Source organism: Littorina saxatilis, linkage group LG10 (assembly GCF_037325665.1).
Source record: "Littorina saxatilis isolate snail1 linkage group LG10, US_GU_Lsax_2.0, whole genome shotgun sequence".
Classification (NCBI taxonomy): domain Eukaryota; kingdom Metazoa; phylum Mollusca; class Gastropoda; order Littorinimorpha; family Littorinidae; genus Littorina; species Littorina saxatilis.
The window spans coordinates 23777833-23799538 of NC_090254.1; the positions used below are offsets into that span (position 1 = coordinate 23777833).

At 40.6% G+C, this 21706-nt stretch overlaps 1 protein-coding gene across 3 annotated transcripts; it reads left to right on the forward strand.

Annotated features, from left to right (window-relative positions):
• Positions 1 to 1571: 1571 nt before the first annotated feature.
• LOC138978450 (phospholipase A and acyltransferase 3-like) lies at positions 1572 to 8525 on the forward strand. 3 transcript variants are annotated; one of them, XM_070351194.1, is made up of 5 exons: positions 1572 to 1795; positions 3367 to 3467; positions 6721 to 6861; positions 7453 to 7639; positions 8120 to 8525. In XM_070351194.1, the coding sequence occupies exons 3-5, from the start codon at positions 6750 to 6752 to the stop codon at positions 8361 to 8363; spliced, it is 543 nt and encodes a 180-aa protein (XP_070207295.1). In that variant the 5' UTR covers positions 1572 to 1795; positions 3367 to 3467; positions 6721 to 6749; the 3' UTR covers positions 8364 to 8525. The 3 variants fall into 3 exon arrangements, with proteins under 3 accessions (XP_070207295.1, XP_070207294.1, XP_070207296.1); XM_070351193.1 differs by lacking the exon at positions 3367 to 3467 and having other exon boundaries at positions 1573 to 1795; XM_070351195.1 differs by lacking the exons at positions 1572 to 1795; positions 3367 to 3467 and adding an exon at positions 6359 to 6488.
• The last annotated feature ends 13181 nt before the right edge of the window (positions 8526 to 21706 follow it).

The window sequence follows — 21706 nt, forward strand, 5'->3', positions numbered from 1 at the left end:
TACCTGTCTAAACATTCATGTCTTCTGCGGTCTCTGTGCAGATCGTATGTCAACATCTCTCTCTCTCTCTCTCTCTGGATGGATGGATGGATGGATGGATGGACGGAAGGATGACAGGGAGACATGAGTGAAGTGCGACAGAGACTGGATTTTGTGCTGATGCATTACTGTCCTTTTTCAAACGTTTTGCTGTTGTAAATGCCTGTTTCTACTGTCGCCATGTCGGCTGTCATTACGATGATGATGATTTTTATTATGATTAATATTACTATGATTATTTTTCATGAAGCATGAATGTTGAAACTTTGTACACCCCGAATTGAAATGGGCCCAAGGCCTAATTAATCAACAAGAAATTCCTCCGAGGTAGGAAAAACACCCCCGTCCTTACCATTCTCACTGCCACCAACTGAGAAGGTTATTTCCCTTTGACCATTAATATGTCCCTCTATAAGTCCTTGTAGAATCTTAATCCACCAATAACTCCCTAACCGTGTGTTTGACTGGTCCCAATTTTTGTAAGGACCGTCTCAGGAATTGTATAGAACCTGTTCACCAAGTTTGGTGACGATCGGTCAGTTCATTCTTGAGATCTATATGCGAACACAAACACACAAACACACAAACAAACAAACAAACACATCGACCGAATCCTATACACACCCCTATACCGGGGGTGTAATAAACCATCCAGACTCCAGACTCCACTACTCTCTCTCTCTCTCTCTCTCTCTCTCTCTCTCTCTCTCTCTCTCTCTCTCTCTCTCTCTCTCCCTCTCTCTCTCTCTCTCTCTCTCTCTCTCTCTCTCTCTCTCTCTCTCTCTCTCTCTCTCTCTCTCTCTCTCAGTCTCTCTCTGACCTGATGACCTTAACTCAATTCCAATTTGAAGCAGGCAAATCATCAGTGTTCAGTCTTATAATTGTATTGTATTGTATTGTATTGTATTGAAGTCTATAAATCGTTAACAAAAATACGATTAATACTTATGGGTAGGCAGGTATCACACACACACACACACACACACATTCACACTGACACACTCACACCCTCACACACACACCGTGCACAGTGACACACACACACGGGCACACACACACACTGACACTGACACACACACACGGCACACACATACACACATACTGACAGGCACACTAACAGACACACACATTCTCGGATGTTTGTTTGGAGGTCTTAAAATTGAGGTTCCACTCACTTATCACTGACAAGCCACAAGGCCTGTAGACGTAACCCGTACGATCTGGCTTTAAACCTATAGGCCGTTCGAAGTTATTCAATTTCAAGGCCGGAGACGAGTTTGTAAGCTCTCGGCTGTCTTGTGCCATTGAAACAAATATAGTATTAAGATTTATCAAAGAGTTGACAATGCGGTTGAAAGGTGTTCTTGTAATCAGCGAACAGAGAGGGGATGGGGTGAAGGGGGTTGTCGCCGGTGTTGAGACCGTGAACTGCTGACTCAGTCGATCAGAGACGGAGGTATGGGAATCTCCACACATGTAAAAATAGCCGAGTCACATGACAGTGACGTGGCTGTTCTTAAAATAGCAATACAATGAACCACAACGCGAGCTGACGCATTCCATTTCATCAGTCACAGTATTCGAAGGAAACTGAACGCTTTGTGTGCTCCATGTGAACAGCGGATGCGGTGATAATAAGCCCAAGTGGGTTTATTTCCGGAAAAGGTTAGCTGAAGCTATCGGAAACCCTCTGATGTTTGACCAATCGCGCTTTTGGGGTGTGCAGGAACGAATCGAATCTCCGACTCCGAACAAGGTAAGCTGCACAGTTTTCTCTCTCATGTCTCTCGTCGCGTCGAGTCTGGGGGAGGGGGGGGGGGGGGGGGGGGGGGTACTTTTTTCAGGTGTCAAAAACATGGCATGTTATAAGGAATAAATTTAGTATCACAAATTCAAGCGAATGATTTCCAAAGACTGTGGACGTTAGGACACAAAAATATTCGAATCACAAAAAGGGTTAGATTTTCACAGCTGTTTGTATGCAGGTATAAAGGGGGGTAACTACAGGGTACACCTTGTGTATGACAGCAGAGTTGCTTGGGAGACGAAAATCATATTTTTGAAGGGGGACAACCCTTTCGTGTCTTTTTGTATGAATCAAACTGCTGTACTAGGCAGTTTTCTTCCTACATCGTAAATTCCATCTTTCAGGCCCCCCGGTGCTAATGATTTCAGTCAGGGCCTATTATCATTAACTGAACCGTCCAGTCGCTTGACTCACATATGGACCGGCTCCTAATATGGACCACCTCCTGTTCTGACAAACCAGGGACCTATATTAATATAGGTCTATGGACAAACTAACGGCGCTAGAGCGCTGAAAAACTTGAAGTTTTATTCGCTGTATTCGCCCTCTCTGGATAACTTGCACATGTCTAAACAGTTGCAGAAACACAAATCTCAAAACCGTTAGGCTTTTTCTCTTTTTTGTCACTTTTGGCAGCGTTCACTCTAAGTTTGCCGCCTAAAACGGATTCGTTTCTGTCCACAGCCAAAGCTTTTATCACACAAAAATTGCTATATATGACAGCTAAGACCGTATTTGTTACATTTTAGCAGGTTTGACCCCGAGGTTCTACTGCAAACAGAAAATAATAGCAAAATCTCAAAGTATGTGCGAGTCCCCTAATATGGACCACCTTCAACAAATCGAAGAAAAAAAAGGCTAAAGGCTATTTTCATTAATTCATTAAGAAGCTTGCTGGAAATAACCTATAACTAGCTCTCGAGATTTAAAAAAAAAAATAACAAAAAGTCTTCTTTTCGTGGAAGTTGATAATTTCACTTATTTTCACTCTGTTTTTGATAAGCTTCTTTAGTTTCCTGGTTTGCTTCAAATAATGCTCTCATCAACCCGAAACAGCTAAATCTAAAGCATATTTTAATTAGTCTGACTTGTACAATAAGTTGTATCGTGTTATCAGTTTTGAAGTACAGGGAGCTTTTTACAGTGATTCGCGAAGGCCGCTTCACTGGTCCATATTAGGCACCCAGGCTCCTAATATGGACCATTTGTGATTTGTTTCTGTATTTCATTTTTGCTGAATGTCTATCAAAGCTATTTCACTCTAATTAGGCCTAACTAAGATAGAAGGACTACCAAACACAAAATGAAACTTCTTCGGAAGAAAACAAGCTAGTTATTAGCATGAAACAAAAAGTGGTCCGTATTAGGAGCCCTTCCCCTACCACTCTAGTTGATGATACAGTGGAACATCTGTTTTGATACCCACACACCGCCTTTTCAACCCCTTTGAAGAACGTAGTTTTCCAGATTTTTAAATTATAGTAATACTTAAAGGACTGTAATTTCACTTCCATTTTCAGACTACCTCCATTAAAGACCAAATTTTCTCAGGAGCGGGGAGGGGGGTCCACTGTAGTCCAATCTGTCAGGCATGCAGGCGTTGTCGTTGTGGATTTAACGGGTATTGCATTTCAGCTGCAAAACAGTAGTCAGTGCACTGGTTTACCAAGACCCAATAGTACACACACACACGCACACACACACGCACACACACACACACACACACACACACACACACAGTGACACACAGTGACACACACACACACACGCACACACATACACACACACACACACACACACACACACACACACACACGGCACACACACACGGCACACACACACACCCTTCCCAAGGATCTTGACCACGAGAGACTCATACTTAAAAGTTATGTGAAGTGCATGATATGAAAAACTGACACACATACACAAGCAATACGTCAACTTTCCATTATTATCTGCTAAGTATGGCTTATTTCGCAATGTGCCAGCCTGCATGTGACAATGAGATAAATGAGTATGACTTGTGTGTGGTTGTGATGTGTTTAACCAGCTGCTGAGCCGTAATGTTTTGTCAGTTTGTCAATATCAGGCAACTGAATAATATGCGGTGTATGTATTGAGTGCGACACTGCCAAGTTGATTGACTGTTTAGACGACGACCCAGGAATGAAAACACCCCCAGATCTTTGTGCAGTGGAATGCATTATTTTCCCGACACGCCAGAGTGACGACATGCTATGGACACGTCACTGACCATTCCCCGTAAGATCGTATAAACTGTTTGGATTTTGAATTCAGTGAACTTGCGTTCGCATGCGGCTAGAATATTAGACCAACGATTGTGCCCCGGATGTAGTGTGGGTCGATTATTTTTAATGTAGGGGAAGGGCTCCTAATATGGACCACCCGAGTCCTGTTCTGACAAACTAACGGCGCTAGAGCGCTCAAAACAGTTTCATTCGCTGTATTCACCCTCTATAGATAACTTGTACATGCCAAAACCTCAAAACCGTTAGGCTTTTTCTCTTTTTATATTTAGTCAAGTTTTGGCTAAATATTTTAACGTAGAGGGGGGAATCGAGACGAGGGTCGAGGTGTATGTGTGTGTGTGTGTGTGTGTGTGTGTGTGTGTGTGTGTAGAGCGATTCAGACTAAACTACTGGACCGATCTTTATGAAATTTGACATGAGAGTTCCTGGGTATGAAATCCCCGAACGTTTTTTTCATTTTTTTGATAAATGTCTTTGATGACGTCATATCCGGCTTTTCGTGAAAGTTGAGGCGGCACTGTCACGCCCTCATTTTTCAACCAAATTGGTTGAAATTTTGGACAAGTAATCTTCGACAAAGCCCGGGGTTCGGTATTGCATTTCAGCTTGGTGGCTTAAAAATTAATTAATGACTTTGGTCATTAAAAATCTGAAAATTGTAAAAAAAAATAAAAATTTATAAAACGATCCAAATTTACGTTTATCTTATTCTCCATCATTTGCTGATTCCTAAAACATATAAATATGTTATATTCGGATTAAAAACAAGCTCTGAAAATTAAATATATAAAAATTATTATCAAAATTTTTTTTCGAAATCAATTTAAAAACACTTTCATCTTATTCCTTGTCGGTTCCTGATTCCAAAAATATATAGATATGATTTGTTTGGATTAAAAACACGCTCAGAAAGTTAAAACGAAGAGAGGTACAGAAAAGCGTGCTATCCTTCTCAGCGCAACGAATACCCCGCTCTTCTTGTCAATTCCACGGGCACTGCCTTTGCCACGGGCGGTGGAGTGACGATGCTACGAGTATACGGTCTTGCTGCGTTGCGTTGCGTTCAGTTTCATTCTGTGAGTTCGACAGCTACTTGACTAAATATTGTATTTTCGCCTTACGCGACTTGTTTTCACTTTTGGCAGCGTTCACTCTAAATTTACCGCCTAAAATGGACTCGTTTCTGCCCACAGCCAAAGCTGTTATCACACACAAATTGCTACATATATGACAGCTAAGACCGTATTTGTTACATTTTAGCAGTGTTGACCCCGAGTTATTACTGCAAACACAAAATAATAGCAAAATATCAAAGTATGTGTATAGTGTCCCCTCATATGGACCTCCTTCGACAAATAGAAGAAAATAAAAGCTAAAGGCAATTGCTTCTTTAGTTTCCTGGTGTGCTTAAAATAATGCTCTCATCAACCCGAAACATATAAATCTAAAGCATATTTTAATAGTTTTTTTATTGCCGTGGTTGATGGGGTTTGGGGGAGGGGTGGGCGATAAGGGGTTGTTTGATTTGACATTGAAAGAAAGAAAGGAAATATCGGCATTCGTAAGCTTACAAAGTACCTTGAAATCACGAGCACGGTTAGTGCACTTCGCAAACGATCGCGTTATCTCAATATCTTTGTGCTGACTTAAACGACATGATGACACCCAACATTATATCATGTTTCTGGGGTGAAGTACGTGCTGTATTTCAGTGGTCAAAGACTGACGGATTTTCGCACGATAAGAGCGTACAGGGTTCGACTTGAAAGCAACAGTTTTGAAACGTTCCGTTTTGTCTGGTTTTGATAACCATGCAACAGAAACTCATCGCATATCTGCAAAACACTATTCCTTTACAAAATTTAAAAAAAGGAGAAAAAAGAAAAGAAATGGTCAGTGTCAAAGTCAAAACATCGTTTTAGTCTGTGTGGAATCTCCGCGAATAACATTCCTTTTCGTTTTCCGGTAAAAGCCAAGACACAACCCTTGCTTGAAGTGGGTTTTTTTCCCCACTCGTTCTTTTGAAAAGGATCAAGGACGCGTGTCCATTGAATGAAGCAATCACAGTTATATTTAGATTCGAATCAAGGCCTATCAGTGATGTGTCAGTGCTATGTTGCAGGTCAGCTATACACTATTCCCATTCGGTATACACAATCTGCAGTGAATCGAATTGTTTTTGATTGTGGAGCGTTGAAGCAAAGGTTCCTGAGAAACTTCCGCCTTCGGTATGACGACAGGCGTTTGTAACGAAGTGGCTGACTGGGACTGACAGGTCGATCGATTTATCGTATGCTATAACCAGTTAGATGGTTGTAGGGTACGCTGCTTCGATTGACTTATCCCTGCCAAGCACGTTGATACAAGCTCCTGTGAGTATGACTTTGAGTAGATCACGAAGATATCGGGAGATATACATGTATAAGAAGTGAGAGAACATTTTTCTCAAGTATGACGTCGTTTGACATCATTATTTGCATGTATAACGTCTTTTGACACCATTATTCGCATGTATGGGACTTTTGACGCCAGAGATTTCACTTTGGTGGGTTTTTTTCCAATCGATGTTGTATCTCATTAAGTGTGGATCTGTTAATGTTGCAGGTAAATTAAACGAGGTAGAGTGAAGGAAAATGGCACAGCTGTCTGTGGTGCGACACAATGAGACACTGCTGCAGGAACTGGAGCCAGGAGACCTCATCGAGTTCCCCAGAGAGTACTACTCCCACTGGGCGGTGTATATCGGTGTGTATTATATTTTGCTCATTGTGCGGTATACAGTTATATCAGGGTGTGTAAGTTTCGATTATAGTGGTTTATAAATACGCGTTTTGTTGGGAATACATTCATATCGCGGTGTCTTTCGTGCTTCGTCAGGCGTACGTTTATGTGCGTTTATTTATTTGTCATTAGTCAGGTGATCGTGTTTGCTTTTCTCTATATTTTCTTTTTATTTATTCTTTGGTATTTTGTGTCCTTTTTTGTGTTGATTTTTTTGTTTAGGGGGTGGGGGCTTTCTGCATTTTGTATGCAAGAGAATAAACCCACACACTTAAATACAACCTCCTCCGAAAGCGGCGTATGGCTGCCTAAATGGCGGGGTAAAAACGGTCATACACGTAAAATTCCACTCGCGCAAAACACGAGTGTACGTGGGAGTTTCAGCCCACGAACGCAGAAGAAGAAAGAAGAAGAAGAAATACAACCCGGAGTTAAACCCACACGAATAATCTCATGGAACACATCCGAATTCTGTGACAAGGAATAATTTCTCGCCCCTGTCATCATTTCTACTGACACACCACCATTAATTTACCTGATCATTCCATCCCACAGGTGACAAGAAGGTGGTCCATCTGGCGGGGGATGAGAACGACGGAATCAACGGTCAAATAGATGCGGATAAATTGATGACCATCAGCGGTCAGCGCTTCGGCAAAGCCCTGGTCAAAGTGGAGAATTTCTGGAATGTCGTCGATGGTTCCAGAGCGCGCAAGAACAACAATAAAGATGGCAAGCACCCGTAAGTTCTGTTTCTTTTGGAGTGGGGGAGGTTGACGGGGTAAGATGCGAAATGGGTTGGCGAGAGAGGGGGGGGGAGAGAACCTGGTGGGTGTCTCAGGTGCAGGGGGTGGCGGAGTGGGTTGATGGTAAGGGTCTGTCTGTCTGTGACATACACACACACAGAGTTCAAGTGGTTGACAGGGTGGTTGAAGTTTTCTTATTAACACCATAAAATCCTCAAAGAAGTTTATCACCGTAGACCATTTTGTACCCCGATTCCTGAGTAAGGTTATGGGTATGGTTGATTTAATTAATGCCACGTTTCCATGTTCGGGTTTACTAGAACTGAATACAATGACTGAGCTATATTTACAAAACGTCGGTGGGTAGTCCTATTTATGGACCTGACATATTCGCCTCTCTTGACGCTTTTTTATTTCTCTACAAGATTTTAATCTTTCATTACGGTCCCATTTTTTTTTTTTTTTTTTTTTTGCAGGCCTCTCTCCAAACAGGAGATTGTGGAAAACGCCCTCTCCAAAATTGGCCGCATCGGTTATAACGTGCTGTTCGACAACTGTGAACACTTTGCCAAGTGGTGTCGCTATGGTCTGAACAAAAGCGACCAGGTAGATACATTCCTCACTTTCGCTGCCGTGGGTACCGCCATCGCAACAACTGCCGGGATCTTGTACGGACTCTCAAGGTCTGGCGCGAAGGAAAAGAAAAAAGACGAGCTGTGATTGGTGGAGCTGGAAGGATCTCAGTCACGTCACGTCACGTGCCTGAAACTGATTTGCTCATTGGTCGAAACTGTGCTGCGATGGTTGTGCTTAGAAAGTGTAATTAAGACTTTTCTCCGAGCACTTGACAGTATAATGGGCAGGTTTTATTAAAGTGTTTGCCGCAAAGAACAAACAAAGAACATGAACGAGAACAAGTGAATAAAAAAATAAAAATAAAACAAAGAGTAACATCACTGAATGGACTTGTTGTTTTTATCATAGCTGAGAAAGAGAGGGATAGAGAGAGAGTGTGTGTGTGTTTGTGCATGTGCGCGTGTATGTGTGTGTGTGTGTGTTCAAATGCGCTCTGCAGAAGTAAAGAAATTACACCTCAACTTTTATGTTATGAAAACCTTACATCGGATGTGTGAACAAACACGGCACACACACACACACACACACACACACACACACACACACACACACACACACACACACACACACACACACACACACACACATACACCTGCAAGGATTTATATATACTCATAAATGCGAACTATGATAATCAATTAAATGAATGCGAACTGACTCTCCGGCATCCGAGTCCCAGTTCCTCACTCTCATATGTCCAAAGCTATGAAGTACACGTTATACGTCAGTCTAGCGCACAACATCCATTGCATTTTAGGAAATCGATTCAGGAGCCTAAGTCTTGCAAATACCAAAAAGGTCCATCGCTGTCTGGGCGACAAAGTAACACAGAACTCCTTCCCTATAAATCTGTTATTTAATTACATAAAGGCGTAATTTTTTTGGTTGCAAACCATCATGTACACCACTACACGTCTGTCCATGGCTCGACTACAACCTCTGCAAAGTAAGATTTTGTACATGTAGTTGAAATAATTTCACTAAGAACTCACTTGCCATTCTACTGAATTCACTGAATCAGCGGAAATTCCAATTAAGGATTACTGTAATACCAACGAGTTTTTGTGGCTTTCACTTTCTGGTAACACAAATTGTGGGTCTCTCTATAATAAATAATGAAAATGTCAAAACTAGTTTTTCTTCAGTAAGTAATATTAAATTATAAGACATTTATAATATATAGGGCTTTTAGCCAATACGAAGTGTTAAACAATGGGAACACGATATATACAGGCAAAGGGAATGGATATCAATTATAAATTAAAGAAAGAAAAAGATAAAAGGGAAAAATACACATACATATCTGCATATCTACATTTATGAAAAGTCTCTCTCTCTCTCTCTCTGTCTCTCTCTCGCTCTCTCTCTCACTTTCTCTCTCTCTCTCTCTCTCTCACTTTCTCTCTCTCTCTCTGTCTCTGTCTCTCTCTCTCACTCTTTCTCTCTCTCTGTCTCTCTCTCGCTCTCTCTCTGTCTCTCTCGCGCGCGCTCTCTCTCTCTCTCACACACACACACACACACACACACACACACACACACACACACACACACACACACACACACACACACACACACACACACACACACACACACAAGTTCGTGCTTCTTACAAGTCTTCTTCAGGACTTCAAATTATATCTTGTCAACGACCGATGCGAATTCCAATTATTGCTTAGAAGAAATAACTATCATTCGATAAATAGTAATCGAATTCCGGCTCACACCCAGTCCCTATGTATTGAAATCAATTAAACACACGCTGCTAATGAGTAGGCAGCTCGATCTGAAGTGATGCAAACCGCTTACCGGCAAATACAGGTGTTTGAACAGGATATATTTAATTGCATCTGGTTCAGTTAAGTTGCTCAAGAAAAGGACGTTTTTTCCTATTCAAAAGTAGGTGAACTGTCTTTGAGAGTAGAAAAACCTATGAGAAAATACTGAGCTGAACACACCAGTTATCGGTAAAAACAAACAAATTAAAATTCATAATTCAGTGTTGTGAAATTCAGATGTTCATTCTACGTGATAGGTGTATTGAAATATGGTGGAATAAGACCTACTGGCAAAACACACACTGAAAATATCATAATGAAGAGAATCAAACAAAAATGTTTTCGCTTGCAACAGTTCACCCTAACGAATATGCAAAAAATAAAAAAGGAAAGAAAGAATGACCACGGATCTGTCAAGTTTTAATATTTGTTTCTCAAAATGATAATAAGAGTAAAGGAGTATATAGTAAGGTAGTTTGAAATGTTAGCCGGTGGCAACATGCGCAGTAAAGAGATGTTTGGATTAGTCGGGACACTTTTGGATTTTTTCATTGAAAAAAAGGAAATTCTAAACATTAACACTGGTGTATTTGTCATCTAAATCTTTTGGAGCACTCACAGCAATTTGGGTTGTCCAAAAGAAAGCGTATACGCTAATACTTTCTTCTTCTGTGTAATTTTGTAACACACACATACACACACACACACACACACACACACACACACACACACACACACACACACACACACACACACACACACACACACACACACACATAAGGAATTCTGCAAGCAAACCACGAAGGAAATCTTGTTGCTTTATCGTCCGTTAACACGTTTATAACTCAAGATAATGCTAACTTGAAAAGATTGACCCAGGTCTGCAGTTGCACTGATTGAAGCCATCAAATTCGAGGGACAATCTCTTGAAACAAATATCGTTATCAAAAACTTCAGAAGAGCTTTGACAATTATTTTCAACTCTCTTTTATTAGTCAACTGCACTGCGGTGAGAGTATAAATCAACGGTATGCCTTTATAACAGCATGATCTTGGCATTATACACTCGGATGAATACTCTGTACCGCATGCGGAAGTTTACAAACACTTAAAACAAATGTTCAAAAAATAATGTTTGTGACATCAATAATCAAGAAGTAGGGGGTGGGCGTTTACTATAGGGAGTATGCCCTATGCACAGCTTTCGGCCCAAAGTAGTATAGGGGGTGGGCGTTAACTCGATACTGGGCGTATACAAGGTAGTTTACGGTACAGCCAGCTGTCCACTTCAGGACCGTTCAAACCCTGTAAGATGAATAGAGTGTGTGCTATTAGAGCTTTTCATCCAAGTCAACTGAAAGGCGGAGTGTCCTTGTTATTTTTGTCAGTGTTAAGAACTTGACAAAAGGTGGTGTTCTAGAATTACCTATGGAGCTGGTTTGACAACAAGCCACCAAACATCTTATAATGTCTGTAACACTTATTCAAAAGACTGTTCAATAAAAGCAATTAACCGAGCAGACTGAAATGGGGGAACAGCATAACTCCTTCATAATAAAAAATAAATCCAAAAACAAAGAGACTGCCACCGTTACAAAATGTAGAATAAAAAAACAAAAAAATAGGTTATTAATTATTTAATAATTAATGTATTGTTAATAACAAACGTTCCAACAACCTACCTTTCTTGTTTTTTGATTCCTTCATAATAACTAACAAGTCGCGTAAGGCGAAATTACAACATTTAGTCAAGCTGTCGAACTAACGAATGAAACTGAACTCACTGCATTTTTACAGCAAGAGCGTATACTCGTAGCATCGTCAGTCCACCGCTCGATGCAATGGCAGTGAAATTGACAAGAAGAGCGGGGTATTAGTTGCGCTGAGAAGGATAGCACGCTTTTCTTTATCTCTATTCTTTTTAACTTTCTGAGCGTGTTTTTAATCCAAACATATCACATCTATATGTTTTTGGAATCAGGAACCCACAGGGAATAAGATGAAATTGTTTTTAAGGTAGTTCACTGGACCCGTTAAATATAAATTGGTTTCTCCCAAAAGTTGGTTATTTTTTAAGTTCGATCTGTCTGCTATGCATTCAGCATAAAAAAAATATAGGGTAGTGGGTTCGTTTCGGAGCTATGAGTCTCGGAAGACAGTGCCCGTTTTGAATTTTGGACCGAAAAATCGAAAAATGGGTATGTTTTGAAAACGGCCAATTACACAAACATCTGCATAGGAATAGTCATTTAAAAAATATCACCCAAAGCAGCAATGGGCAGGTAACGAAGTGCACTGGTAAACGAAAATGTTGCGCATACTCAAACTTTGTGACGTCACGTCTTTTGCCAGAGTTTATTTTAAATTTGTTCCTCATGTTGAGGTATTTTATTGCTGGTAGCCTGGAAATAAATTACGATTTGATGAGATGGGTTGTAAACGCAAGAGCGATCAAAACGGCATTAAAAAAACCAAAAAAAACGACAGGTTGGTGGTGTTTTTAGGGGGGGTTCACTCCCTTGATTAACCCCACCCTTTGCACTATTACTGTCCAGTGTGCCTCAGAAAAATATGTGTCACGATAATGTAAAGGGCTGTTGTCCGATCATTTGTCTCAGATATATGAGCCAACTAAATTATGTTTTTAAAAACCACTGTTACATATGACCTCTGTTGAAAGTCAAAGGTCACCGCAACTTTGAAAGGCCACAAGTCCGATTCAAATGTAATAAAAACACCAATCAAAAGGTGGAGGTCACTTGTTTGATACAAGTGTAATAATAAAAATTAATAATCAAGGCTTGGTTTATAATTTTGCTTAATAGTGCGTACTGTTATTTGTTACGGTTTGAAGGCTGGGACTTTTTGAGGGTGGAATTAAAGCAATTTTTCGCCTTATGGGCCCCTTATGCCTCGAAGGACTTCAATTATTGTATTATCTGCTGCCAGCGTACAGTAGAAAGAGGGCTGCATACACAAGACACTTGTTCTTAATACTACTGGCTGTTATTCTAGTTCAAACACCGGTTTTAACATGTGGTATTCTGATGCAATCACGCTGTGAGCATCACGGGTTGGGAGACACTCTCTTACCTGCTACCGGAGCTTCAATGTTAGCTTTGGTGATTATTACGATGTCACTGGCAAAGAGAACGGCTTTGTACCGATTTCATTAGATGCCCACGTGTTTTTGACCTCGTGGTTGGGAGGCGTGTCGCATTGTTTTTTGTTTCTGGCGGTGTCGTCATTTTCTGACGTCATTCACTTACGCTGCCTGAAAAATGTGACGTTTGTTCTATTTACGTCATTCGAATGTTCGACGTGTTCTTCTTCTTCTTCTTCTTCTGCGTTCCCTGTTCGATGTGTTCGAATTCCCAGCCTGCCAGGAAAAAATGGCGACACAACTCAGTGGCTTCCCTTTGTGTATGAAGAGTAATATCCCTGTCTCCATTTGACCTACCTTAAATCGATTTCGGAAATTTTATTTTAATAATCATTTTTGTATTTTTAATTTTTAGAGCTTGTTTTTAATCCAAATATAACATATTTATATGTTTTTGGAATCAGAAAATGATGAAGAATAAGATAAACGTAAATTTGGATCATTTTAAAAACAATTTTTTTTTTTACAATTTTCAGATTTTTAATGACCAAAGTCATTAATTAATTTTTAAGCCACCAAGCTGAAATGCAATACCGAAGTCCGGCCTTCGTCGAAGATTGCTGGGCCAAAATTTCAATCAATTTGATTGAAAAATGAGGGTGTGACAGTGCTGCCTAAACTTTTACAAAATGCCGGATATGACGTCATCAAAGATATTTATCGAAAAAAAGAAAAAAACGTCCGGGGATATCATTCCCAGGAACTCTCACGTCAAATTTCATAAAGATCGGTCCAGTAGTTTGGTCTGAATCGCTCTACACACACACACACACACACAGACAGACAGACACACACACACACACACACATACACCACACACACACACACACACACACACACACACACACACACACACACACATACACCACGACCCTCGTCTCGATTCCCCCCCTCTACGTTAAAACATTTAGTCAAAACTTGACTAAATGTAAAAAGTGTTTACAAAATGTATGGTTTCGCCGGTTGCATGGTCCCAATGATGGTGCTAAATGTTTGTCGAACTGGTACACAAACTTTTATGATGAAAACTATCCAGTAAAAAAAGGTAGGCTGGTCATTGGAACCAGTAAGAGTCCAACTCAGAGTACTGATTTTAACCGGTAAGTTATACCGGCAGCTAATTATTTTCCGGTATTTTCTCATTTCAACCGGTAAAATACCAGTAATTACTGGTTAACGCCAAAATTGTGGTCCATCATCACGGGTGGAATTGGTCGAATTTGACCCCTTCGGCCTGAGTACCTGCATGGCGTATCACAGGGAAACAAGGCGGAGCTTGTCAGTAACTGGTTTCACATTTCTCGGATGAAAATCAATTGGACATCAAGGACGCACTCAGTCCTGGAACGTTCAGCGACACCATACGTCCACACTTGTATGGAGTTCTGACGGACAAACACTGAGGTATGGTAACGGCAAGGTTGGAATTTTGTTGATTTTTTTATCATATTTCATTTTTTTCATAAATCCAAAAACAAATAGACTGCCAACGTTCCAAAAATCAGAATATATGAACAAGAAAGGTATGTTATAGGACCGTTAAATTAATTTCATCATTAATCATTGTCTCGCTTCCGAAAGAGCTTTGGACAATTTGTCAGATCATTTTATTGTCTGTATTATAAGTGCTCGTCTGACTACTTAAAAGACCAAAATCTAAACAACGAAGTGACTGAGGTAAGATGAACAAAGTTTAAAAAAACAAAGGATTCCTGATAAGGCTTCCAGAAGCGAAAAATCGTTATCGTCTTGTGTCGTCTTTGTATCGGTGAGTACAGTAATCCTTTGTTTTTTAACTTAAAAAGAAAGTTGGGTCGAAGATCAGTGACCATAAATTAAACGTTCCTGTAACATACCTTTCTTGTTTTTTGATTCAATCATTTTGTTCATGTTATGTTATTTCACCTTTTTTATGCCTTTCAATTTAGTGTGTGTGTGTGTGTGTGTGTGTGTGTGTGTGTGTGTGTGCGTGTGTGTGTGCGTGTGTTTGTGTGTGTGTAAAAATGTTGTACTGTTTGCTGTTGGAAAATACAATGAATGTGTGCGTTTTCGTTAGCTTCATTCATTGTTAACATTTCAGGGTATCTGCCTCAAATCCAAGTTGAACCCATTTTGTTGTGTGTTCGTTTGTTTTGTAGGTTTGTTTTGATATGAAGAACACTGTGCGGCATTACATTGTGTGATAGGGTGGAGTGGAAGGGGGGGAAATAGGCCAGGAAGCATAAATGAGACACCAAGACAGAGGTTGCGATAACGTGACTTTTAATTAACGTACACCAGAAAGTAGACACCAGAAAGTAGACACCAGAAAGGAGACACCAGAAAGCAGTGTCTGATGACACATGAAAAGAAAAGAAAACATAATATAAGTACATGGCATAACAAGTAAAACGCACCATTCATACCAATGCATCCTAACCATACATACATTCCACAATAAACCTATGAATGTATGACTGTATCATTTGTCAAAATAATCATGACAAATATAGACAAGTAACAATACAGCCAAAATCCTGCAGACACAGCATTCTCTGAAAGAGAATCCACAGTGAGTTAAACAACTCCACAACAGCTAATGTCAAGGGAAGTAACCAACATCTTCCCTTAGGCCTAAGCCTTGCATTGGAAAATGCTCTACATAAATTAACCAACTGCATGAACCGCAACTGCAAAATAATTGTTATTATTAAGTATGTTCATCGCCATGAAGACACATCTTCATCGAGTTGAATAATAACGACAAGAATAAGAAAGATAACTCAGGCATGGGGTAAGCGCAAGCTCCCATGCTTCAAAATGAAGCGTTAGACAACAGTCTATTACTTTACAGGGAAGCGCGACTAAATCATAACGCCTTAGATTAAAAGTCTGTTTTGCATCTATGCGACTGCACAAAATGTTAGGTTGTTTCAGTCGCAAAGTTCTTCTGTAGGCAAGCGCCTTTAAAGTGCAACATGAGAATTATCAAAATTGTGCAGCCTGTAGACAATATCTTCCTATTGTCTGAAATCTTAACTCAGAAGATCTCTATCATTCTCATGCCTGAATTCATCTAACTCATGATACGAGTTCATTACCCAAAATATATATGTGTCAACCATAATTCCCGTTCATCAATTGTAGGGGTTTCTGCGCCTAAATCGTAAATAGGTAGCTTTACGGGCCAATGGCACTGAGGGCTTAACTTTGGGCTTTCAACCGACTACTACTCAGACTTTACTGATCTCCAGAAATAATATGTGATAAAATGGGGGAAAATGGCAACGATACACATGGGTCTTCTCGACATCAAATATTGCGAGGCAGGCTTTTTCTCAGCGAAAACAAAACGTATGAGAACGAGTCTGCCTTACTTGATTCTTACGAGTCTTTAATTCACAAGACTCTAAAACAACTTTAGAACAACTGGTCATCAAATATTAAGTTATTAACGCTCAATTTCGGCGTCAAATCATGAAAGTAATTAGAAACTGATCTAGAAAACACATCTCTCTGATAGATCAAAATGGCGTCATCAACTCTGACTCGAGACCGGTCGGACATCGCCCGGGACCAAATCAGCGTCAAAATGTACATATATGCAAACATCATAGCATCAAATGAAACATAAGAATAGAGCATAAGGAAAGAATACAGCATAAGGAATGAATAAAGCATTTAGTTACTTACAGATTCTCCTCAGTGAGCACACGTAAAAGGAACACAAAACCTGCTGCTGACGATAGTCGCGAAACACAAGAGCACAGGTTTCGGAATTCAGTTACAACCACAAGTCGACCGATTACAACTTCGCGACAAATTTGGTCAGCACTTCGACCGTTCACGTCAACCGACACAATCGGAGCAACACACAGCTCGCAGTGTCACAAATCGCGTTCTCTCCTCTAGAAGAAATTTAAGGGGCTTATTGTCCGTCAGGTCTTAATTGCCTATATTGGACATGAATTGGTTTATACGATAAAAAAAAAAAATAAAAAAAATAAAAAAAAAATAAAAAAAAAGAAGGTGGTCAAAAGAGGGAGGATGACGGGAGTGGGGGTGATAAGATATTTAAGAGGATCTGTTAAGATTGGATAAGGACGAGTACTTTGTATCACTTGAATATAGGTGGGATCCACATACGTATTCTGGGGGGATGGGACGATAAAAAACGAGTGTTTATTTCATCCAATTGATGTTTAAAAGTTATAAAAGTCAGAGCCACATTTGATTAAAGGCACAGTAAGCCTCCCGTAAACCCTCACAGAGCTCCCCGAGCGTCTAAATACAGTACAAGCATACTTCCATTTGAACACTCACCGAACGGGAACATCCTGGCTGCTTTCTGTCGAGCGTGAGACATTTTCCAAGAATTTATTTTCGTAGACTTGTTCCGTTAACAACAACGGCGCCTCGTTTTTGCGCTAGACCTAACTTTTAAAATCTAAATAATAAATTGACAGCTTGTTACACAAACATTCTTTAATCATAAAAGAATTCGTTTTTCATCAAGACAAGATCAGAACAATTCGAAGTTGTGAAAGTTTAAAAAAAAGAAAAGCCCGGAAGCAGGGTCACGCAAGGGTCGTAGCAGACGGTTTATCAGTGCAAATCGCCGTTCCTCTCAACAGTCAAAAGCCATCGCTAGAGTTCTTGTGAACCACAGCCTTTGTTTCGTGCATAAAAAACGTGCTATTGTAGATAAGCTCACATCGAGTCGCATTCATGACTAACTGACGACTGCATTGTGAAAAAGGAAAACTGGATCACACGGGTTCACGATGGCTCAGGGGTAAGATAAACCACGCAAAAATAAATTCTTTGAAAATTGTTCGCTCTTTACGGAGGGCACCTAGGATGTTATCAATTGGTGAGTGTTTAAATGAAAGGGTGTTTGTACTGTGTGTAAAAGCCAGACCGTATCTGTGATGGTTTACGGGAGGCTTACTCTGCCTTTAATACCGGTTAAAAGCAGGTATCCGTATTGGGAAACAGCATCCCAATACCGAGAAAAAAATTGAGTTCTCTTAAAATTATTTGCACTGGTTAAAACCATCTAGCTATGTTTGACTTGTAAATACACTTAAGAAGCAGGGAGCTGTGTTTCCAGCCTAGTTCTGTGTGGTGATACAGAAATTGTGTTGGTGTGAGCTTGTGGGTGTGTTGGTATTCATGCACGGCATTAAAATTTACTTTGTTAAAATCACAGTTATGAAAGATGTGTTCAAAGCTAAAAACTTCTCCGCACTCGCAGTGGTGCAGGAAGAGGTTATGGATACAGCCCTCGGTGCGGGTTCTGTGGAACATTCTCAGGAGGCCGGGAGGGAGGGGGGGAAATGATCCCCCGTCAGGCTGACTCGCGAGGCCGCAAAAAAATGTCTTTTTTATTTTAGCGTAAGCTTCAGATTTGGAAAATTTAATATTGATGATAAAGTCATCCGGTAGCTCTGTAGCTGTTTTGGCTGCTTGGTCGGCTAAATCATTTCCTCGTATGCCCGTATGGGACGGAACGTATAGGAATCTCAGGTCTGTCCCAGCTGTTATAATTTGATGTGATAGGAAGAGTGCTTCGTTTTGGAGTTCTAGACGGTTGTTAGTTTTTCCTTGCATGGCTTGTAAAGAAGATTTGGAATCGGTGCAAATCACCGCGGCAACTGGTTTGTTATGTAAATCCTTAACAAACGTAAGTGCCATAATGATGGCGAATAGTTCAGAGGAAAAGATTGAGATGTTGGGGTTCAATTTGTAATGTTTTACAGTGTTCATATCGGGGATAACGAAGGCACAGCCGACGGTGCCGTCCTGTAGTTTAGATCCGTCTGTATAAATCTGTAAATAATTGACATATGTTGTTTTGAGTTCTTGTTGGGCGATTGACTTTAATAAAAGGGGGTTGTCTACTTTAGTGGCTGTTGGGTGAAGGGAGTCTGTTATAATTGGGGCCTCCAGTAACCAGGGGGGGTATACCTGTGGGTTTTTTTTTACTATGTTTTCCGGGGTGATGTTACTACCAGTAAGTAGTGGTTTAACAAAATCACAGAGAGGTGTGGTCTTATCATAGATGGTTTTAGTTTTTTCTTTTAGTGTGTCCATGTGAATACGAGTGTTTTTGATGAAGGATTCTCGTACGACTTCACTTGTGGGGTTGTCAGTGGTGTATGAGCGCACACCGTATTGAGCGGCGCGCAGTGTCCTTTCTTCTTGTAGTGTTGTCCAGCCTACCTCTTTGTAAACAAGTTTGTTTTTAGCGTGTTTACATGTGCCGAGGGCCAGTTTCAGTGCCTTTAGTTCTACTGTATCTAGTTTTTTTAAAACAGATTTCGGTGCCGTGAAGAAAGCCTCCTGGCCATAAGTGAGCCTTGACCTGACGAGGGCTCTAACTATGTCTGTCATGATCTTTTTGCCACAAGCCCACGGCTCTGCTCTTAAAAGTTTGATTAGGCTGATTGTTTTATTCGCCTTATTTACTAGGTGTAGAATGTGGGGTGACCAGCATAGGTTCCGCTCGATAATGACGCCTAGGAATTTCACCTGTTTACTGGGGGATAGGATTGTTTCGCCTATGTTTAGTTTACATTTATCCAGTTTTTGTTGCCTTGAGACTACCATAAAGCCTAAATGCTCAGTCTTTTAAAGGCTGGTCACTTCCGATTCCCTGTGGCGATAAGCCAATAGGAAGGATACCCGGTGTCAGACAACGGGGGGTGTCGTCTTAAGATTGCCTGCCAAATGAAAGGGATCGTTAAAGAGGCAGAGAGCCGTGTCGGTGTCACGCACAGGAAATATTACGCACACCGGATAAGGCTCATTAGATTACAACCAGTTACAAAGAAGGGGGGGGGGGGGTAAGAGACTAAAACCTCCAAACCACCTGGCATCTTCTATGGTGTACCCTGTCAAAAGAAATGACACCCACTTGACAAAACGCCGAGTCCAACGATACCCAGACAGGCTGGCGGCACATTACATAACGACCACCTAAATCTGAGATAAGAGGTTAGAAAGGAATCCGGTCAAGAGTCTACCCTACGATAGTAAACACACAATAATCCTAGCGGGAGACACAACTTGGGTCAGGGGAAGATAATAGACAGGGGAGGCAACTGGGTCGGGCAGGAGATAATTACACAAAAAAGACTAGGTACACCACTTGGCTACATTGTATCAATTATATGCGGGACAATTGAAGAAAATAGATTGTTTTGGATGATTATGTACAATGAAAATGGGCATTACAGTTTTCTTATCTTATCTTATCTTATTTTATCTTATAAACAAAAAATTGAATGTTGTTTCCACTGTTGTTTGGGATAAAAACCACTTATATGAAAACATGCACTGATTTTTGTCAACTCGATTTTAATGCAAGCAACTGTATTTGTAGTTTTGAAGTGTCTGCGGTCTCTGACGCACGAAAAATAAACGCAGTCTCATAAAGATTCAAACTCTTTGCTGCTTAACGGAAGGGACATGAATTGTTTTTCTAACATTCAGTGATTCTGATATGAAACATTTCATGCGCAAAAACACAATATTTTTCCGTTAGTCTTGGTGCGTAGTTAATAAGCGCTTCATACAAAGTGTATGTCAGAAGAGTGAATGAGCTTGTAAGAAATGGTGCCTCCACCTTTCACCCTCGCACATTCAAACCACACACATACATATGCATACACACGCGCACGCACTCACGTGCGCACTTACATGCAAACAACATTTTTTCTTCTTTCTTAACAATACAAAAAAACAAGTCGCGTAAGGCGAAAATACAACATTTAGTCAAAATTTGGCCAAAATTTCAATCAATTTGATTGAAAAATAAGGGTGTGACAGTGCCGCCTCAACTTTTACAAAAAGCCGGATATGACGTCATCAAAGGTATTTATCGAAAAAAAGAAAAAAACTTTCGGGGATACCATTCCCAGGAACTCTCATGTAAAACTTCATAAAGATCGGTCCAGTAGTTTGGTCTGAATCGCTCTACACACACACACACACACACACGCACAGACAGACACACACACACATACACCACGACCCTCGTCTTGATTCCCCCTCTATGTTAAAACATTTAGTCAAAACTTGACTAAATGTAAATACATCTTGCTATCAGCCTATACACTGAAGATCAAGAAAAAAGGTTTTGTTTTAATACCAGGCACATATACACCCATCCAAATCTCTTCCTTTCAGCTTTTGCACCAAGTACCAATCACAGCAATGAAGGGACTCAAGACACCCGCACGCTTTCTATCACCAAAATCAATCTTGCTTCTGAGTCTGCTAATAAGGGCTCTGTCCACAACACCCCTTCCACTTGCAGCAGCAACACAGCAGGGAGCTGGGACTGAACTGACGCCTGCAGCAGCTGCACAGCACACCGTCACAGTTGACGGACCAGACGCCAGCATATCCTCAACAACAAACGAAGCGAGAGCTACTGGGCATTCTGAAAATGCAACTACTTCAACCTCATCATCTAAACAACATGAATCAGGGATTGATGCGAC

Excerpts from the sequence above, each read along its gene's own strand:
- LOC138978450 (XM_070351194.1), top strand. The coding sequence starts at position 6,750 with ATGGCACAGCTGTCTGTGGTGCGACACAATGAGACACTGCTGCAGGAA. Across the intron at positions 6,862-7,452 it reads CCACTGGGCGGTGTATATCG|GTGACAAGAAGGTGGTCCAT; the intron begins GTGTGTATTATA and ends TCCATCCCACAG. Across the intron at positions 7,640-8,119 it reads AATAAAGATGGCAAGCACCC|GCCTCTCTCCAAACAGGAGA; the intron begins GTAAGTTCTGTT and ends TTTTTTTTGCAG.